Here is a 15,000-nt window from a genome sequence, read left to right as displayed (position 1 = left end):
AATTGGAATCGAGGCCTGATGTAGATCATCGTACAACGTGAAAAAACGGTGAATTATTTTTGACTGTTAATGCTTGTTAATTTGCAGCTGCTTCTTACGGAACAGTTACAATTTTGAAAATGATTTAAACACGAATTCTGTTCTTCTTCTGGCTCTCCTCACTAGCCGCCATCTTTCTTTCGACATTAAACCAATCAGAGTTCATGTGAGAAAAGCACCAATCAGCGATCTTTTTAGTTCACTGTGTGCCAGGGTCTTCTCAAGACCCGCCGCCATATTGAAAGCCGAGAAGACCCTGGGAACGAGGTTGGGTCGCGGGTTCAAACCCCGGCCGGACCAACACTCAGGGTCTTTAAAGAACTGAGGAGAAAGTGCTGCCTTTGTAATGTCATCTGTTAGGGTTTGGGTTTAGGGTTAGGGTTAGGGTTAGGGTTAGGGTTAGGGTTCCTGTGGGACGTTAAAGAACCCCAGCACTATTCGAGAAGATAAAGTCCCCCGTGTTGTGGCTGAAGTTTTTCTTGTACAAATTAGTTTTCATTCATATGTAAAGTAGAACTAATTACCATCACAACAAATTCGCACTTAGACTCGCTTTGAAGAGGAGGTAGACATCAGACTTTCATAAGATATCGCTGTTATTGCCTCGCTTCGATAAAAGAGGATGGAGTTCTATTGTTCAGTTCACATGTGTGAAATGCAAACACAAATGGTATGCGTCACAGTTCCCGTTTGTTTTGCACGAGTGAAGTAGCTTCTGCGTTGGCAGAGATTTCACTCAGCACCGACGCTGCTCATTAAACGATCAGTGCCATACTTGGCTCTATATAGAGTGCATGCGTTTGCGGGGAATTGTTCGTTTCTATTCCGGTTTAGGAATGACTGAAATAATACTTTTTACTTGAACACGGTCTGCGAAAATTTTGTTTATTTTTCTTTCTTTCTTTTCCGACTTAAAAGACTCCCAGTCAGTCTTGCTAAGCGGGGTTTTGACTGTGCTTTTTTCGTTTTCTTAGGAACAGTACCTAACAAACGTTCCACTGTTGTTGTACCAGACACCGCCAGAGGTACAGGGAATTTGAACGGCCTTGCAGGTATGTAACAGCAGAATTTGTTACTCCACAGTACCTGAACAATCGATAGAGAATCAATCGCGCAAGTTTTTGTGATTGTCGATCGTCATCGATTGTCAAATGTCATCGATACTCCATGAAAATCGATCAATTAAATAACATCGATTACTAATAGGAACGCCAATCGATGACTCTTGATGAAGTTCGCCACTACGTCGCCACACCCAAAATAGCTTCTATTGCAGAGCAACAAGAATTTAGAACATTCTACCAGCCCACCTCAGAGCCATCGTATCAATTGGTCAATTTAAGAAAGAACTGTTTGCTTATTATATGACACTGACCAAAGACTTTTACAACCCGGAACTTTCACATTTTTAAAAAACTACTCGTGTTAAGTGCCGTTCGTGTCGCCAATTCAGTTCTCTTAGTAGTCACTTATGTGGATTGATTTCCAGCTTGTTACGTTATGAGTGTGTAAATGCACTCGGGTCTCCGTAGTGGATCTTTTTCTCTGTGGAGATACCCTGCCAAGTGGCAAACTTTATAAATAAATAAATAAATAAATAAATAAATAAATAAATAGATAACTACTTTTGTGTGATTATGGATTGGTCTTCGATTGGCCGATGCGAATCGATACTAGTTAACCGTAATCGATTGATCGATTCATTTTCCGGTTATCGATTTCCATCGATTGTTTAGGCCTTGTTACTTGTACTCCAGATGGCGGCAGCCATCGGTCGCTTCACCCGCTTTGGATTTGTTTCGAAGACCAATCTGCATGGGTACGGTCACGCTTTGTTCCTCACCTGTTTTACGCCCGCCTTCGTTATCCTTGGTTCAGTGGTATTGTGGTTACGGTGTGGTAAGCGCTGAATTCTTGACTTGGGGCCTGGCTCTGACTATTTTCTTTAAGGCGCTGAAATGTGTCAACGTTTCTGTCAAACTTATCGCGCAAACGTGATTCCCTGCTAACTGAAGAGTAATCTTGCGCATTTTCCCTCTCCCTAATCAACCTATGATGAAGGACAAATGATTGCTGCTAGTTTTGAAAAACTTGTACCATAAGTTCAATCACATTCTGCTTCGTGTACACAGGTTTACCTATTAGTTGAAGTTTGGTTAGAGGTCTACGAGTTATTTGTCAAGTGCGAGAGCGCGCAAAACCAGAACAATTAGTTCGAAATCCTCTCATTACAGATTGTACGGGGAAAATTTGTACAAAGTTATTTTGCTTTTCTTACGATGACGAAGCTCCCTTTTGAGGAGAAAAGTTGGCCATAGCACTAACAAAGGAAATGGCGCGGACTCTCTTAACTTCATTGAGTAAGACGTTGGCAAAAGCGCTGCTTGTTCAAAGGAAAAGCAGACACATTAAAGGACTAAAAGCTCTGGTGTCGGGCGCTCTAACTCACGCTACATCGTAGCGATATCGAACAGTCACGAAATAAAACAAAACGTTTTGCTCCACATTGACTCTCTCCCTCTGCCGAGGTTTGTAAATGGCTAAAAATTTATCCAGCTTCACATCTTCTGGTAAATCGCTTAATATTTGAACAAACCGAGGACCAACTCTTTCGGCTTGTAAGAGATCAACCCAATGATGAACAACAACTCGAACAACCTCATCCTGAATAAAAGTCTGACAAATGTGAATTCGAAGTAAGCGGCAGATATTGCGTTGTAGGCGGCCAAATAGCCGGCTGCCGCCACCGTGATTTTGACTGGGCTGAAAAGATATTCAACCTCTTTCTACGTAGACTCTGTAACCACTCTAGGTTGAGAGTTTAAGCAGTCATGTGTTGTTGTTTTTTTTTAGGAAACAAGTCCTCCAAAATTAAAGCCAAGCAAATGGCTGAGTGTGACGCTGAACTTGCTGCTGTGTTGTTTAGCAGACAGGAAAAAATATCTAAAGATGACCAGCCAGTCAGAGAAGCGGATGCCATCAGAAAAAGGTCAGTTTGGTTTGAAGATTTCAATTACCATGTTAGCACGGTCCGCTGAACCGCTTAAGTTTGTACAGGGCACTGGAGGCCCTCTTCACATGAGCCCAGCTGACCGCCTCCGAGATCTCGCCTGGGCTGGGAGCGGATTAGTCTTCAACCTTTGGTTTTCAGGAAGCATGGGTTTATGGGCTCCTGATATGTTAAGATATTTTTAGGGTACTAGTTTAAAACACAGCGAATTTTAACGTTTATTACTAATAATTAGTATTTTGGATCTGATTAATATTTTTCTTCTTACCTTTGAATTCACTAGTAGTTAGGTGTCCCCAATTAGTTTACGTATATGTAAGCTAGATCTACCTGACACATTAATAAAGTTATTGATTGATTGATTGACTTCACCACTTTTGTGAAACCAGGGTTTGTAAAAACCTCGTTGTGTTCCCGGTTGCTAAGATCTGGGTTTCTGAGGCCGATGGAAAATTCTCCTTAAGAACACTTTAACCCGGTTACCGGGGCGAAAATTAGAACGGACTGTGTGCTCTTTTTACTCTTCTTTTCTTCAGCAGTTAAGTTCAGAATAATTTATTTTGGTAGTGAGTGTAATGTAAAGATATAAGAATTTGAAGTTTCTTGAACCAATGAAAGCTTAAAATTCTCGCCAGGCTTGTTCGTTAGATTTCACACCTGAGTTGCGTCGCTAATTTTCATCTCGGTAACCGAGACATCCCGGTTAACCTGGACTGAAAAAGAGGGCCTCAGAAGCCAGATTTTCGAAACCCGAGGGTCCTTTTACTTGAATCGAATTTTCGAGCAAATATAACTGGATGCAACTATTGTTGTTTTCTAAAGTGTTATGAGCCCATGGGAAGGATAGGGAGCTAGTCGCTTTGCAACGGGCGAAAGGAAACTGAAAAATTAGTCATAGGCAGGATTCAAAAGTACCGTACGCCGGTCAGATGCTTTAGCCATTAAGCTGGATTTTCGCCCGTTACAAGAAGCATTTTATTAACAATAGAGCGACTTTTACATGACCTTGAAAATTAAACGTAAAACAGAACGTAAAAAACAAACGAGTACAAATTTTCATTTGCTTAGCGAACGCGGATGCAAACAACGTCATCTCTCCGTGGAACTTTCTGGAAAGCGATCGGCATTTCACTTTGACGTCATTTGAAATGCAATAATGTGAAAGGGCATTCGAACTGTTTACTGCCCATATTAGGAGTTTCCTTGGCGGGAATAAGGAAATGCTTTGCTTTAGTCTTGCCAAACATTGGCCCGTGAAACAAATTGCGAACACCTTTTCAAGGTCACACGAAAGTCGCTCTGTTGGGAAAAACAGCGTGTAGCATGTATGTTAGATGAAGTGCCTTCAAAGATCGTCCGGGTGGGAGTGGTCCTTTGAGAGGCTGTTGTTGGTGATATTCAAGGTCTGTTTCTTATAACAGACAATAGGGCCTTTTATACGAGAGAAAATAAGCCGCGGCTATCTCTGGCCGCGGCTTTCGTAAGCCGCGAACACCCCGTATAAATGGTACAAAATCTACGTTCACGGCTTTCTCAAGCCGCGGCTTATCCTGGCCGGGGAGTTTATACTCGTATAAATAGCTCCTTTCGCGGCTGACGTAAGCCGCGGCCAGAGTTAGCCGCGGCTTATTTTCTCTCGTATAAACGGCCCTAATGTCACCAACAACAGTCCCTCTGAGGACAACTCTGACGACGAGATCGACTAGCAGCTCCGATGAGATGTTACGTCATCAAGTTTTGCGGATACGAATCCTTGGTTCAGACCATATGACGTGTTTTCATTTCGATCAAACGTTTCTCCAAAGTTCAGTAATATGATTTGCGACATGACCAACAGGAAAACACTGGTTCCTGTCTTTTCACCCAGGTTAACTTTTTCTCTGCGGGATTTTGATGGTGACCAATCGGGAGTTCCGTGCTGCTTTCGGTGAGCAGAGATTGCTTAATGGGAAGAGCACTTGCTTCCCAACAATGTGGACATCTCTGGGTACATCCTGTTTGTTAATGAAAGTGCAACTTATCCCATAAGGAAAGGGAGACAACCAGTACTCAAAGTTATAAATACCTGTTCTTTGTCGAATAAGGGTTTGTCTTTCAAGAATTTGGATGGTTTTTAGGCCCTTTTTTTGTTGTGCGACGCTCGTCTAAAAATATTATGGACCAAATGAGGTCCTTGACATTTGATGTTAAGGAATCCAACTCGGGGTTCAATTGCTGGTCAGGCTTGACTGTGATGTTACAGTGGACACACTTCTAAACCAACTAAGCTTTTATCAAATTATGCCAATTGTGATTCGTTGCTAATTTGGTGCAATAAAAAAAACATTTTAAGAGGTTTGATATTTGAAGAATATTTAATTTATGTCGATATATACAAAGTAACTTGTAGCTTAAACACTTCTTTTGTTTTTGTTTTTTTATTTCAACTAGAAAACTCGAAAGGATGCAGGCCGTTCGACAGACACAAGGAGCTGATAATTCAACAGGCAATTTAATTGTAAGTTTTTCGGTACGCGTTTTCTCTCGATTTAGGTTAGGAAAATTCAAATGATAAAATCGTCTGTTGCATTGCGTCAGAACCGACTGACACTTTCACAAAAGCTGGAAAATTGGTCAAATCCGCTCATACAACTGGATGTTAAAATGCGTGCATTTATTCAGTTGCATCGTCAGAGACGGACACGTTGATCCAAACCGGTAACCCGGTATTAAACTTGTTTACTCCGATTTCTTGCGGTGTCATTTTTCATCACGTTATGCCAGTGGTCTTGTCATTTTGGAAAGAAAAGGGGCATCCATTACTGGAATGAGTGAACTGTATTCGTTTATGTGGTTTTCACTGGTAGCGGAATGCGTATTTAAAGTGCTCGTAAGGTAATTCCCTTGAAAATGACGTACTATCCAATTTTTTGTCAAACGTGGCACAGTTGATATTCATGCACAGGACATTCAAAAAATGCATAAAAAAGATGGGGTTACTGTGCTTGTTTTCGTGCTGCATGCCCTTTATCCTAAGTGTTTTTTACCGAATTACGCGAGAAGCGTTCCAAACTTAATCAACCGGAAAAATTGTTGTTATATAGCTAAAGCTACTAAATATTACTGAAAACTTGAGCCTACTTGTTTGTCCGGGCTAAAATCTTTCAATAAAGTGATTTCAAATTGCTCAATTTTGCAAACTAATGTAAGCAAATTGGACCACTACGTCATCACAATCACACTCAGTGTCTGGCTGCAAATGCAGTTTCACGGCATTTTTATATAAATACTACAACTTTTACTTTCCAACCTTTTTCTTCTTAAAATATGTTTTCCGTGTACCTATAACGAGTACATAACACCATTAAAAAGGCGGGATCACAGTGCTCGTTCAGGAGAAAATAGCCATTCCTTGACATATTCAAGCTTGGCGTTAATGAAAATCCGCCATTTTATCCATGTGCGCGTGCTAGTGTGCGCGCCAATGACGCAAGGAATTATGCGCAGTAGGGTTGCGCAATGCAAATCCAGGGAATCACCTCACCTTAAATTAGTAAATTTATAGTAGCAATCCACCGAGGGCTTCAGTTTCCTTTACTGTATCCATATTAAGACAGCAGTGTAGAACTGTTCGTTTTTGAAACTAGCTTCCTGAGGGAAGCCCATAAAACTCAAGGTACGAACTGCGCAAATTCAGTTTTTCGTCCTCTGGCCAGATACGTGCGGACGTAAGCGCCAGAACTCACCGCATCTCACACACGAGGCGTTTTTGAGCCACCCGCGAAAACCGGAAGTGAACATTTCGCTTGCCAGGTCTGTGATCTCTAATGGTGAAAAAGTTCTTAGCAATATCGATGTCGTAGTGTCAAGACAAGTTAAAAAGGGAAACAGCTTACCTCCGGCTACCGTGCATTAGCTATTTATTGGAAAAATATATTGGCAGCAGCAGTTCTTCCAATTGAAGGGCTCTGTACTTCAACATTGCCATCGATATCCTCCTGACCCATTTTTCCTCTTTATTGATCACTGTAGATTCAAAAGGAAGAAAAAGTGCAAAGAACAAGAGATCTCAAAACTATTCAGCTTTACAGGTAACCATTGCATATTGCACACGGTACTATCGTTTAGTCAGGTCCGCACAAGGAAATCTTTGTGTCACTTTTTCTGGAACAAATATATTGCCTGAGTTCATGTCCAGCAAAATAATGATTGTCAATCAGTGTCTGAGGACTGACTGTTAAACAGCGGAGACGGGAATGCGCCTAGAACCAGACCAAGTTAACAAAAATGAGGTGAACCTTGTGGCCTGCCTCCCACTGCTCTTCTTTAGCTCAGTGACAGAACATGCGAAATAGTAATCGGAAGGTCGAAGATTCGACTCGCGCAATACGGAGCGCTCGGATTTTTTCCGAGTATCCGCGAGTCACCGTCAAGAAAATAGATACCATCAGACCAACTTATATTGTGAATCTTGCTGGGGTGCAAATCATTCACAAACTAAAGTCGGCTGAAAATTTAAAAACTTCCAGTAAAGCGTCTTTGATGATAGCAATGTTAAAATCCGTGCGGCCTTGAAAACTCTGCATCAATTTAGCGAAGTCTCTAGAGTAAAGTAAAAGGAAAAGTCTCGACTTCTCATCAGATTTGTATCTTACAGGGAGAGACTTAGGCATGAGAAGATTCTGTCATCATTGGCTGGAAACATTACTACAAGCCACACAATCTATCCGTGCTTTGGCAAAGCCGAGTTCTTTGAGTTTGTTCTCAGAAATCCTTATTCCACGGATCAGAATATCGCCATTCACTGTGAAGACAAAGAACTTCGGTATGTCATTAGCGAAAGTGATTTATTGGTCCATGCAATCACAGTATACACTAACCAATGAAGTTTCTTGCAACACGTGCCGGGCGCAGGCCCTGCTTATTTCTAGAGCCCGTTTCCCAAAAGTGCCGAAACTTTTCGGGCCTTGTTACGTAAAGCCCTTTGTATCTTTGTGCTTTGTTTTTTTTTTCTTCTTCTTCCTCTTCTTGGAAATTGCGATTCGAAGTTTTACAAAATGATAGCTTTTCGGTCTAATAGAAGGCAAACCGGACCCTTATTTGTCAAGGGAATGTTGGGAGCAGAGTTTAGATACTGGAGCAAACAAAACGGACTCGCTGAGAAGCTTATCATTCGTTGTCACCAATTTTCGTCTGTGTTATTATTTGTGCTCTGATTTAGTCACCTTTCTTAACATTCTTCTGCCGTAAATGAAAGCTACTTAGAGGCAAGTAAGATTAAATTGAAAATTTCAGAACTTCTGTCTTGTTTTTGTTAGAGTTATAACAGACACCAGAGAATGGAGGCACTTCAAGAGAAAAACTGAGACTCGATCAGGTAACACCGGCTCTAATGCTAACATGCCTCTGTTATGTCCATCTGTTCGAGAAAGGGTGTAGTCAAAGTAGATCCCTCTTGACTTACCGATGCGATACTCATTCAAGGCTTGCGCTAATTTCATATTCTTTGCTTGAGAATGAAGCTTGGCAGTGACAAAAGCAACGAAGCGACTCACTAAGCTAAGAAAGTAGATACTAAAGTTTCGAACCAAAAAAAAAAGAACTCTTACGGACAAAAATGAATTTTTTGAGTTTCTTTTCTGCGTTATGACGCTCTCACTCTTCGTACGTGCCCCGCTCATCTCCAAAACATGTTTGCTGGGCTTTAAGCGTAGATAGGTCCATGCCCTTGAGTTTCTTCGCTTGTTTTGTGGAGGTCGACAGGCATGGAGTTACGTCTTTTGCTTCGTTGGCATCCGCAAATTGGGGTTCGTTGGGGTGCAGGGATGGCGCAGTGGTGAGAGCACTCGCCTCCCACCAATGTGGCCCGGGTTCGATTCCCAGATCCGGCGTCATATGTGGGTTGAGTTCATTGTTTCTCTACTCTGCACCGAGAGGTTTTCTCCGGGTACTCCGGTTTTCCCCTCTCCTCAAAAACCAAAATTTGATTTGATTTGCGTTAACTTGTTAATTTCAATTTACAGTGTCCCCGATTAGTGCTCTACGGCGCTAGAAGATTAGACACTTTATTAAAGTCCCTTTCCTTTCCCTTTCCTTTCGTGTTCTCGCTATTTTAACCCTTTCACACTCTGGGCGGCCCCCATTGACGAGAAAAATCTTCTAGTGTTACAGTAAAATCTGTTTAGTGTCACTGTTGGGAGTAATCTCCTTCGCCGCCGTTATTCGGGCGTCACGCAACGCTCGCGTGACGTCCAAACCACGGCTGCGAAGGAGACTTTCTTGGCAGGGAAAGGGATATGAAACTACAACAAGTTGCAAAGTTAGTGGAGACACGTCACCTTCTTGGGGAGCTATTAATTTACCAATTATCTCCTAAACTGCACCCTCCCCTTCCCCTCCCAGCTTATCAATAGGTTGCTAGCAAGACAAAAAATTGAAAGGGAGAGAGGGAGAGGGGAAGTGGGAAATGTTGAAATTCTAGATACGGCCGGTATTGGAAGCTAGAAAAGGTGTTTTTTAACGCGAGTGTCTCAACAATTTTGCAACTTGTTGTAGCATACCATGGAGCCTCAAGTTGTACAATATGGCAAAACATTTGTGACTACATTGGAACGAACGGTTTTCAAGTAAAGGAAACCTCAAAAGAACGAATTATTCATTGTTGTGGAAACCTCAGATTTGATCATATCACGTTGCTGTTCTGCAGAACGCGGAAAAGATATTAGAGACTGGGATTGAGCATTGCGTTCGTCAGGCTAGAATTTGCGTTTCGTCAAAAGTCTAAGAAACTTGTTTGATTTTATCTCAATTCCTTTCTGTGACCCACAGATATTCAGCAAGTTCATGAAACAGAGAGAACTAAGAATAAGAGAAATTTCACCCTTTTACTACAAGTAGCAAACAGCCTGTCTTTTGCCGTTTGCTGTACATGTTACAGGTTGAATTTGATTTCAGGCCAAAATAATTTTAACCGAAATTGATTTGTAATTTCTTTGTGCCTGGTATTCATTATCATAAATAGAGACAATGAAATTAGAAATCATGCTAGGTTAAAATCATTTTGACCTGAACTCAAATTTAACCTGTAACATACACACAAAGCAAAATCTCTCTAGAGCGAGTTTCAATTGAGTGTCGTAAAACCAAAACCAAAGTAATTACTTTGGCCAATCAAAAAGGACAGAGACAATCCAGTAAACCAATCAAAAGTAATTATCTAATTACTTTCGACACTCAGTTGAAAATCGCTCTATTCAATGAAATTGGTACTGCACGTGCAGCGCGACCCATTTTTAATACCAGTGGTGTTATTGCTTTCTGGCGTCGTCGTTGCTGATCTGAAACCGTCATCGTTTCTTAAACTCCCTGATTAAGAACATCCGGAAAAGTGTACGAAGAAAAAGCTTGCGGAGGCAACTATTGGGTATTTACAAGGCGTGGTGCAGTTGAGTCCGGGAGATTCGTAGACCAATCCAGCCAGTTGTCAAAGCGAAATTCGAGAACAGCGCATACGCATGCGATTCCAGCGCCCATACCAGTGGATCATCATGCCTGCCGTGGCTAACTGTGACAATGAGAATATGGCCCAACTCGACCTGGGGAAGCCGGGATGACTCCGAGGCGCTTACCTCCTACGTATGTGGCCCAGATTCAAGTCCTGGGGTTAGCTCCATTCGTGGGTTTATTTGAGTGGGTTATGACCCTACTCTGAGGGTTTTTCTCCGGGTATCCGTGTTTCATCCCTCAGCAAAAACGAACCTGCAGATTCCTAGGTTGTCTACCTTCTGTTAATATATCATACGATGATATCAGGCCCCAGTTGTTCAAACGATGAATAGCGCTACCCGCCGGATAAATCACTATCCACTGGATAACTCAATTAGTTTTGCTAGTGTTTATCCGCTGGATAGCGATTTATCCGGTCGATAGCACTATCCATCGTTCGAACAACGCGGACCAGATATCTATATTGCCCACAGAATTCTGGAATAGGTCGTTGGTAGGTGATATCTAGTGACAAAGGCCATCATACGGGGAATTCCTTACCCTACACGGTGCAAAGATTATGTGGGTTCTTTTGTGTTCCTTGTGATTATGAATATAGGGGAAAGCTAGAAAGTTAAGTGAGCCGTTGCGTTTTGAGATAGTTTGACTTTTTTTTTCAAGACTTTCTCAAAACTCCTCTCCGAAGTAGGTGGAGAGATCGGGGAAAAAGTGTCCAAATATTTTTTAAACCTTTGGTACCACCGGTATAAGCCTCCATATCTAATTGCAAGCTTCTAGTTCAGTAAAGAAGCTTATATTCATTCAACAGATCATGTCTTTTTGCTCACGGATGTCTCCCACAATAAACAAGATAGACCCGTTGTTCACTTTTAATGCAGATGACTTCCATCTCATTATCGTTATTTTTATTGATCGAGAAAAGTCGAAAAGACAGCGAAACCATTTGCTCAATATGTGATGGAGGTTAATATTTCTTACAGCACTGGAGGAGAATATGTTTGACGCTTCTTCTGACAGCTCCTATCCGAAGGTGTTCTTAAGACCCAGGGAGACAGTGCACATCCCTTTCAAGTTCCAGACCTTCAGAGCAGACCATAGTGTTCCTGAGCAGGTATGAGGGAAGTTTGAGATTGCGCTGTCTGACCACTTTCGACTTCAGTGCTCGCATTGACGAAAGAAAAGCATAGTGGACGATCTTCTTGACGGAATTACTGGTGGAAAACCAGAAATGAAAATTGGGAATGTCGGCAGCTCTTTTTACAGATTCATATTCAACAAACTACTTAAGCCTTGAGTGCCGGCGCGTTTTTTCTTCAATTAAGAGTTTTAGCGCATTTCATTTACAATAATTGGCGAATTCCAACCAAATTGTATACATTGTAAAATGCTTTAGAACAATTTTCGAAAGGGATCAACTCTACAAGAGCAATAGATTCAATTTGAACGATAAAATCTGAGGCTTCCGAGGTGAAGCATCGCTGTATTACTACAGTTCTGTTTCGTGTGGTCTCAAACTAACCACACTCATCAGGCATCTTAAGGAAGTGACCGTTGTTAATTCTCACGGTTTTGCACTCTGAGGAAAAGAAACGAGTTGACAGGTTCATGCCCTCACAAAAACAAGCATTCACTCGAAAACGTGGGAGGTGCTTGAGAAACTAATTTAACAAAATTTCGCGCTCATGTGTTTCATCTCCAGAATTTGAAAACTAACGGTTACTTCGTTTAAGTCATGGCATGACGATTGTGGTCGGTTTAAGATCATACGACATCGAATTGTCGCAAACAAGCTGTGTATTATCTCTGAAGGCTTAGATGTTATCAGTTTTGAACAATAAATATGCTTGAATGCTGGGCAAAGAACTAGAGGACCTAGCAAGAGAGCTGTTGGTTGCGCTGCAGCATTGTTATCCAGCATCTTTTGTTGGCCAAGAAGTTGTTACGTTAAAAGTTTGATGAAAAAATTAAACTTTGCCCAACATTCTACGGACGAAGTATGTTGGATCGGCGTCGTCCAACTTAGCGCACTTAACGCTCTGGCTTGTTGCTTGACAATGCTAGAACGTTTAGCTGGGTCTTAACGTGCAAGCCACCTGTTCTGAGAATGAGTGTGTAAGTTGTAGCGCCTATCAACCAATTGGATTCATCTGTGCGTTAGCCCTATGCGTGGAAACGGACCCACTCAAGGAATGATAAAAACGCTGACCAAGATGAGACCTGATCCCACGGCCTCCGTTTCTCACTGTTGCTCTACTGACTTAGGTACGAGGCGAGACAGGAGTAATCCGTGGGTAGTTGAGGTGTTATTTCACGGCAATTTAACATGAACAACAAGTACGGGCAGATGGATCTTGGTTGCCCATGGGTCACTATTTGTGTCTCTAGAAAGGGGCTAAGAAGTATTGCCTGTTAACCCATTGAATTCATCGGAGCGTTAGCCTTAGACATGAACTTTGCCAACACAAGGAAACCTTTGAGAACATCAAGCTCAAGCCTCAACGGACCTGCTAATCTCTGCGGTCAGAAATTCCAGTTATGCATGGCGTTGTTCTTTAACTTGAGCTGCACCAGACACCTGATTCACTACGTTTTGTTCTCCTTAGGGCCCGTCTCACCCGCTCAAGCAAAAGACTCAGACCTACCTGAAGACAGATAATTCAGGGGATAATGACTTGAAAACACGACAGATAAAGGTGAGAAGAAATGGCAAGTTTGACCTCAGCGTTAATCCATGTATATAATTATTTCGTAATCTCTGAGATAGTACGTGCGCTATAATTGGCCAGTACAGTGTGCCGTCACGTGTTGTGCAGTTTGGTTTGCTCAATAGCCCATTTCCGAGTTGCTGTTTCCAAGTGGAAAAAAAACCAGAGGCAAACGGCCACTCTGAAAATGGCCTATTTAAAACGTCCCTTTTGTCACTTGATTCAGAGTTTTAGAAATATAATAAATATCGTACCTTTTTTTTTCCGATTCAATTTGTTGCCCTCGTGCTTTGCATTCGGACAGTAAATTAGATCGGAAAACACTTGGACCGTAACTTCCAGTATGGCCTCTGGAATGGGTAGTAAGAGGCGTGTATTTGTGGAAGACAGAGGTGCGTTGAGGTCCTACTTTCAGGACTAGTCCTGCAATGTAATATTCGGGTTTGTCATTCGCTTAGTCATTCTGCCATGAGCTGAACTGTAAGAAACTTGCGAAATGAAGTTTATGACGCATAGTAACTTGACGCAGTCGTTGCGGGTAGTTCTGCTTTCAAAATGAGAAGTCACTGTCCAAATATTTAATTGGTATGAAATAAGGAGAAGTATAGAACTAAAACGTTAACTTGATGTACTCGTGTCCACCAAAGAATCCCTAAATTTGGTCATTTCTACCGTTATACTTTATAATAATAATAACTTTATTTATATAGCGATATGTACAGAAAGGTCTATATCGCTTAACAATCACAAATTAAAAACTATACAAAAGAAAAAAAATTAAAAAGCATAAAAAGATGATACACAAAAAGTTAATAATAAGTAGCTCTGAAAAGATGCGTCTTTAGTCTGTTCTTAAATACAGAAACCGATGGACTAAGCTTAATATCCATGGGTAAGGCATTCCATAGCCTAGGAGCCGCAACCGAAAAGGCCCTGTCTCCATAAGTTTTCTGATGAGTCTGAGGTATTCGTAGAAGATATTTGTCGGTTGACCTTAGATTCCTTGATGGTTCGTACCGCACAAGTAAGTTACTGATATACACAGGGGCTAAGTTATTTAGTGCGTTATAAGTGAGTAGCAAAACCGTTTGTAGCTATTGTTTTTGCTCACTGAGTGCGGTTTTTTTTTTTGGTATTGTCTTAAAGCTGAAGAATTTCCGGTGAGTATCGAAACTGCCAAGTATCCAAATTCGATAAACAACAATTGACTCGTAGCCCTCAAGTCTAATTGTTGACTAGCGCCTCGTTGGATATTTTCACTTTATAGACAACGCTTGCGCCCGCTAGAGTTAAACACCTGTTTTCAAAACGGTTCCATAGAGTTGCAAATGCAAATATATATGATAAGCTAACCGCATAATTTTTTTGCAGCATATTTTTACTTTTTTCGCGTGCTTATTGTATAGTGGTCTTTGCAATTGGTTTTACATTTTTAATGTAAAATGGCTGCCATTGCTCTTCCACCTTCCACTAGGTATCTTTCATGAACAAGGACGAGTGTCCTGTGGCTATCTTGTCATTACAAGTGGAGCCTCGGCCCCATGTAATCGACAGGACGTTCAGATTTTACCACGCGGAGCAGTCATTCTTAAAAAAGACCATCAGACTTCCTCCCTGGAGATCTTTACCTGGTGAGTATGCCTCTGCATGCAGCTGGTCGGTGGTAAGCAAACACTGACCTGCTGCGGTAAGAGGCATTGATTGCCCCGAAGATATTCAAGTTGGTGTCTGCACGAGGGAAGCTGGTGCGTTGTGCTTTGC

The 15,000-nt window shown here is 41.6% G+C and overlaps 1 protein-coding gene across 1 annotated transcript in view; it reads left to right on the top strand.

Moving 5' to 3' along the window:
* LOC137997552 (nephrocystin-4-like) overlaps positions 1-15,000 on the top strand; it is a 96,493-nt gene that overhangs the window by 67,499 nt on the left and 13,994 nt on the right. Inside the window, exons 22-30 of the mRNA XM_068843610.1 lie at positions 1,014-1,091; positions 2,893-3,028; positions 5,480-5,546; positions 7,061-7,119; positions 7,686-7,853; positions 8,347-8,405; positions 11,515-11,645; positions 13,138-13,227; positions 14,714-14,870. Of these exons, the coding sequence (XP_068699711.1) occupies positions 1,014-1,091; positions 2,893-3,028; positions 5,480-5,546; positions 7,061-7,119; positions 7,686-7,853; positions 8,347-8,405; positions 11,515-11,645; positions 13,138-13,227; positions 14,714-14,870 (945 nt within the window). The remainder of the gene's footprint in view (positions 1-1,013; positions 1,092-2,892; positions 3,029-5,479; positions 5,547-7,060; positions 7,120-7,685; positions 7,854-8,346; positions 8,406-11,514; positions 11,646-13,137; positions 13,228-14,713; positions 14,871-15,000) is intronic.

This window comes from Montipora foliosa, chromosome 3, assembly GCF_036669935.1.
Source record: "Montipora foliosa isolate CH-2021 chromosome 3, ASM3666993v2, whole genome shotgun sequence".
NCBI lineage: Eukaryota > Metazoa > Cnidaria > Anthozoa > Scleractinia > Acroporidae > Montipora > Montipora foliosa.
This window is presented reverse-complemented; position numbering and strand designations above follow the sequence as displayed.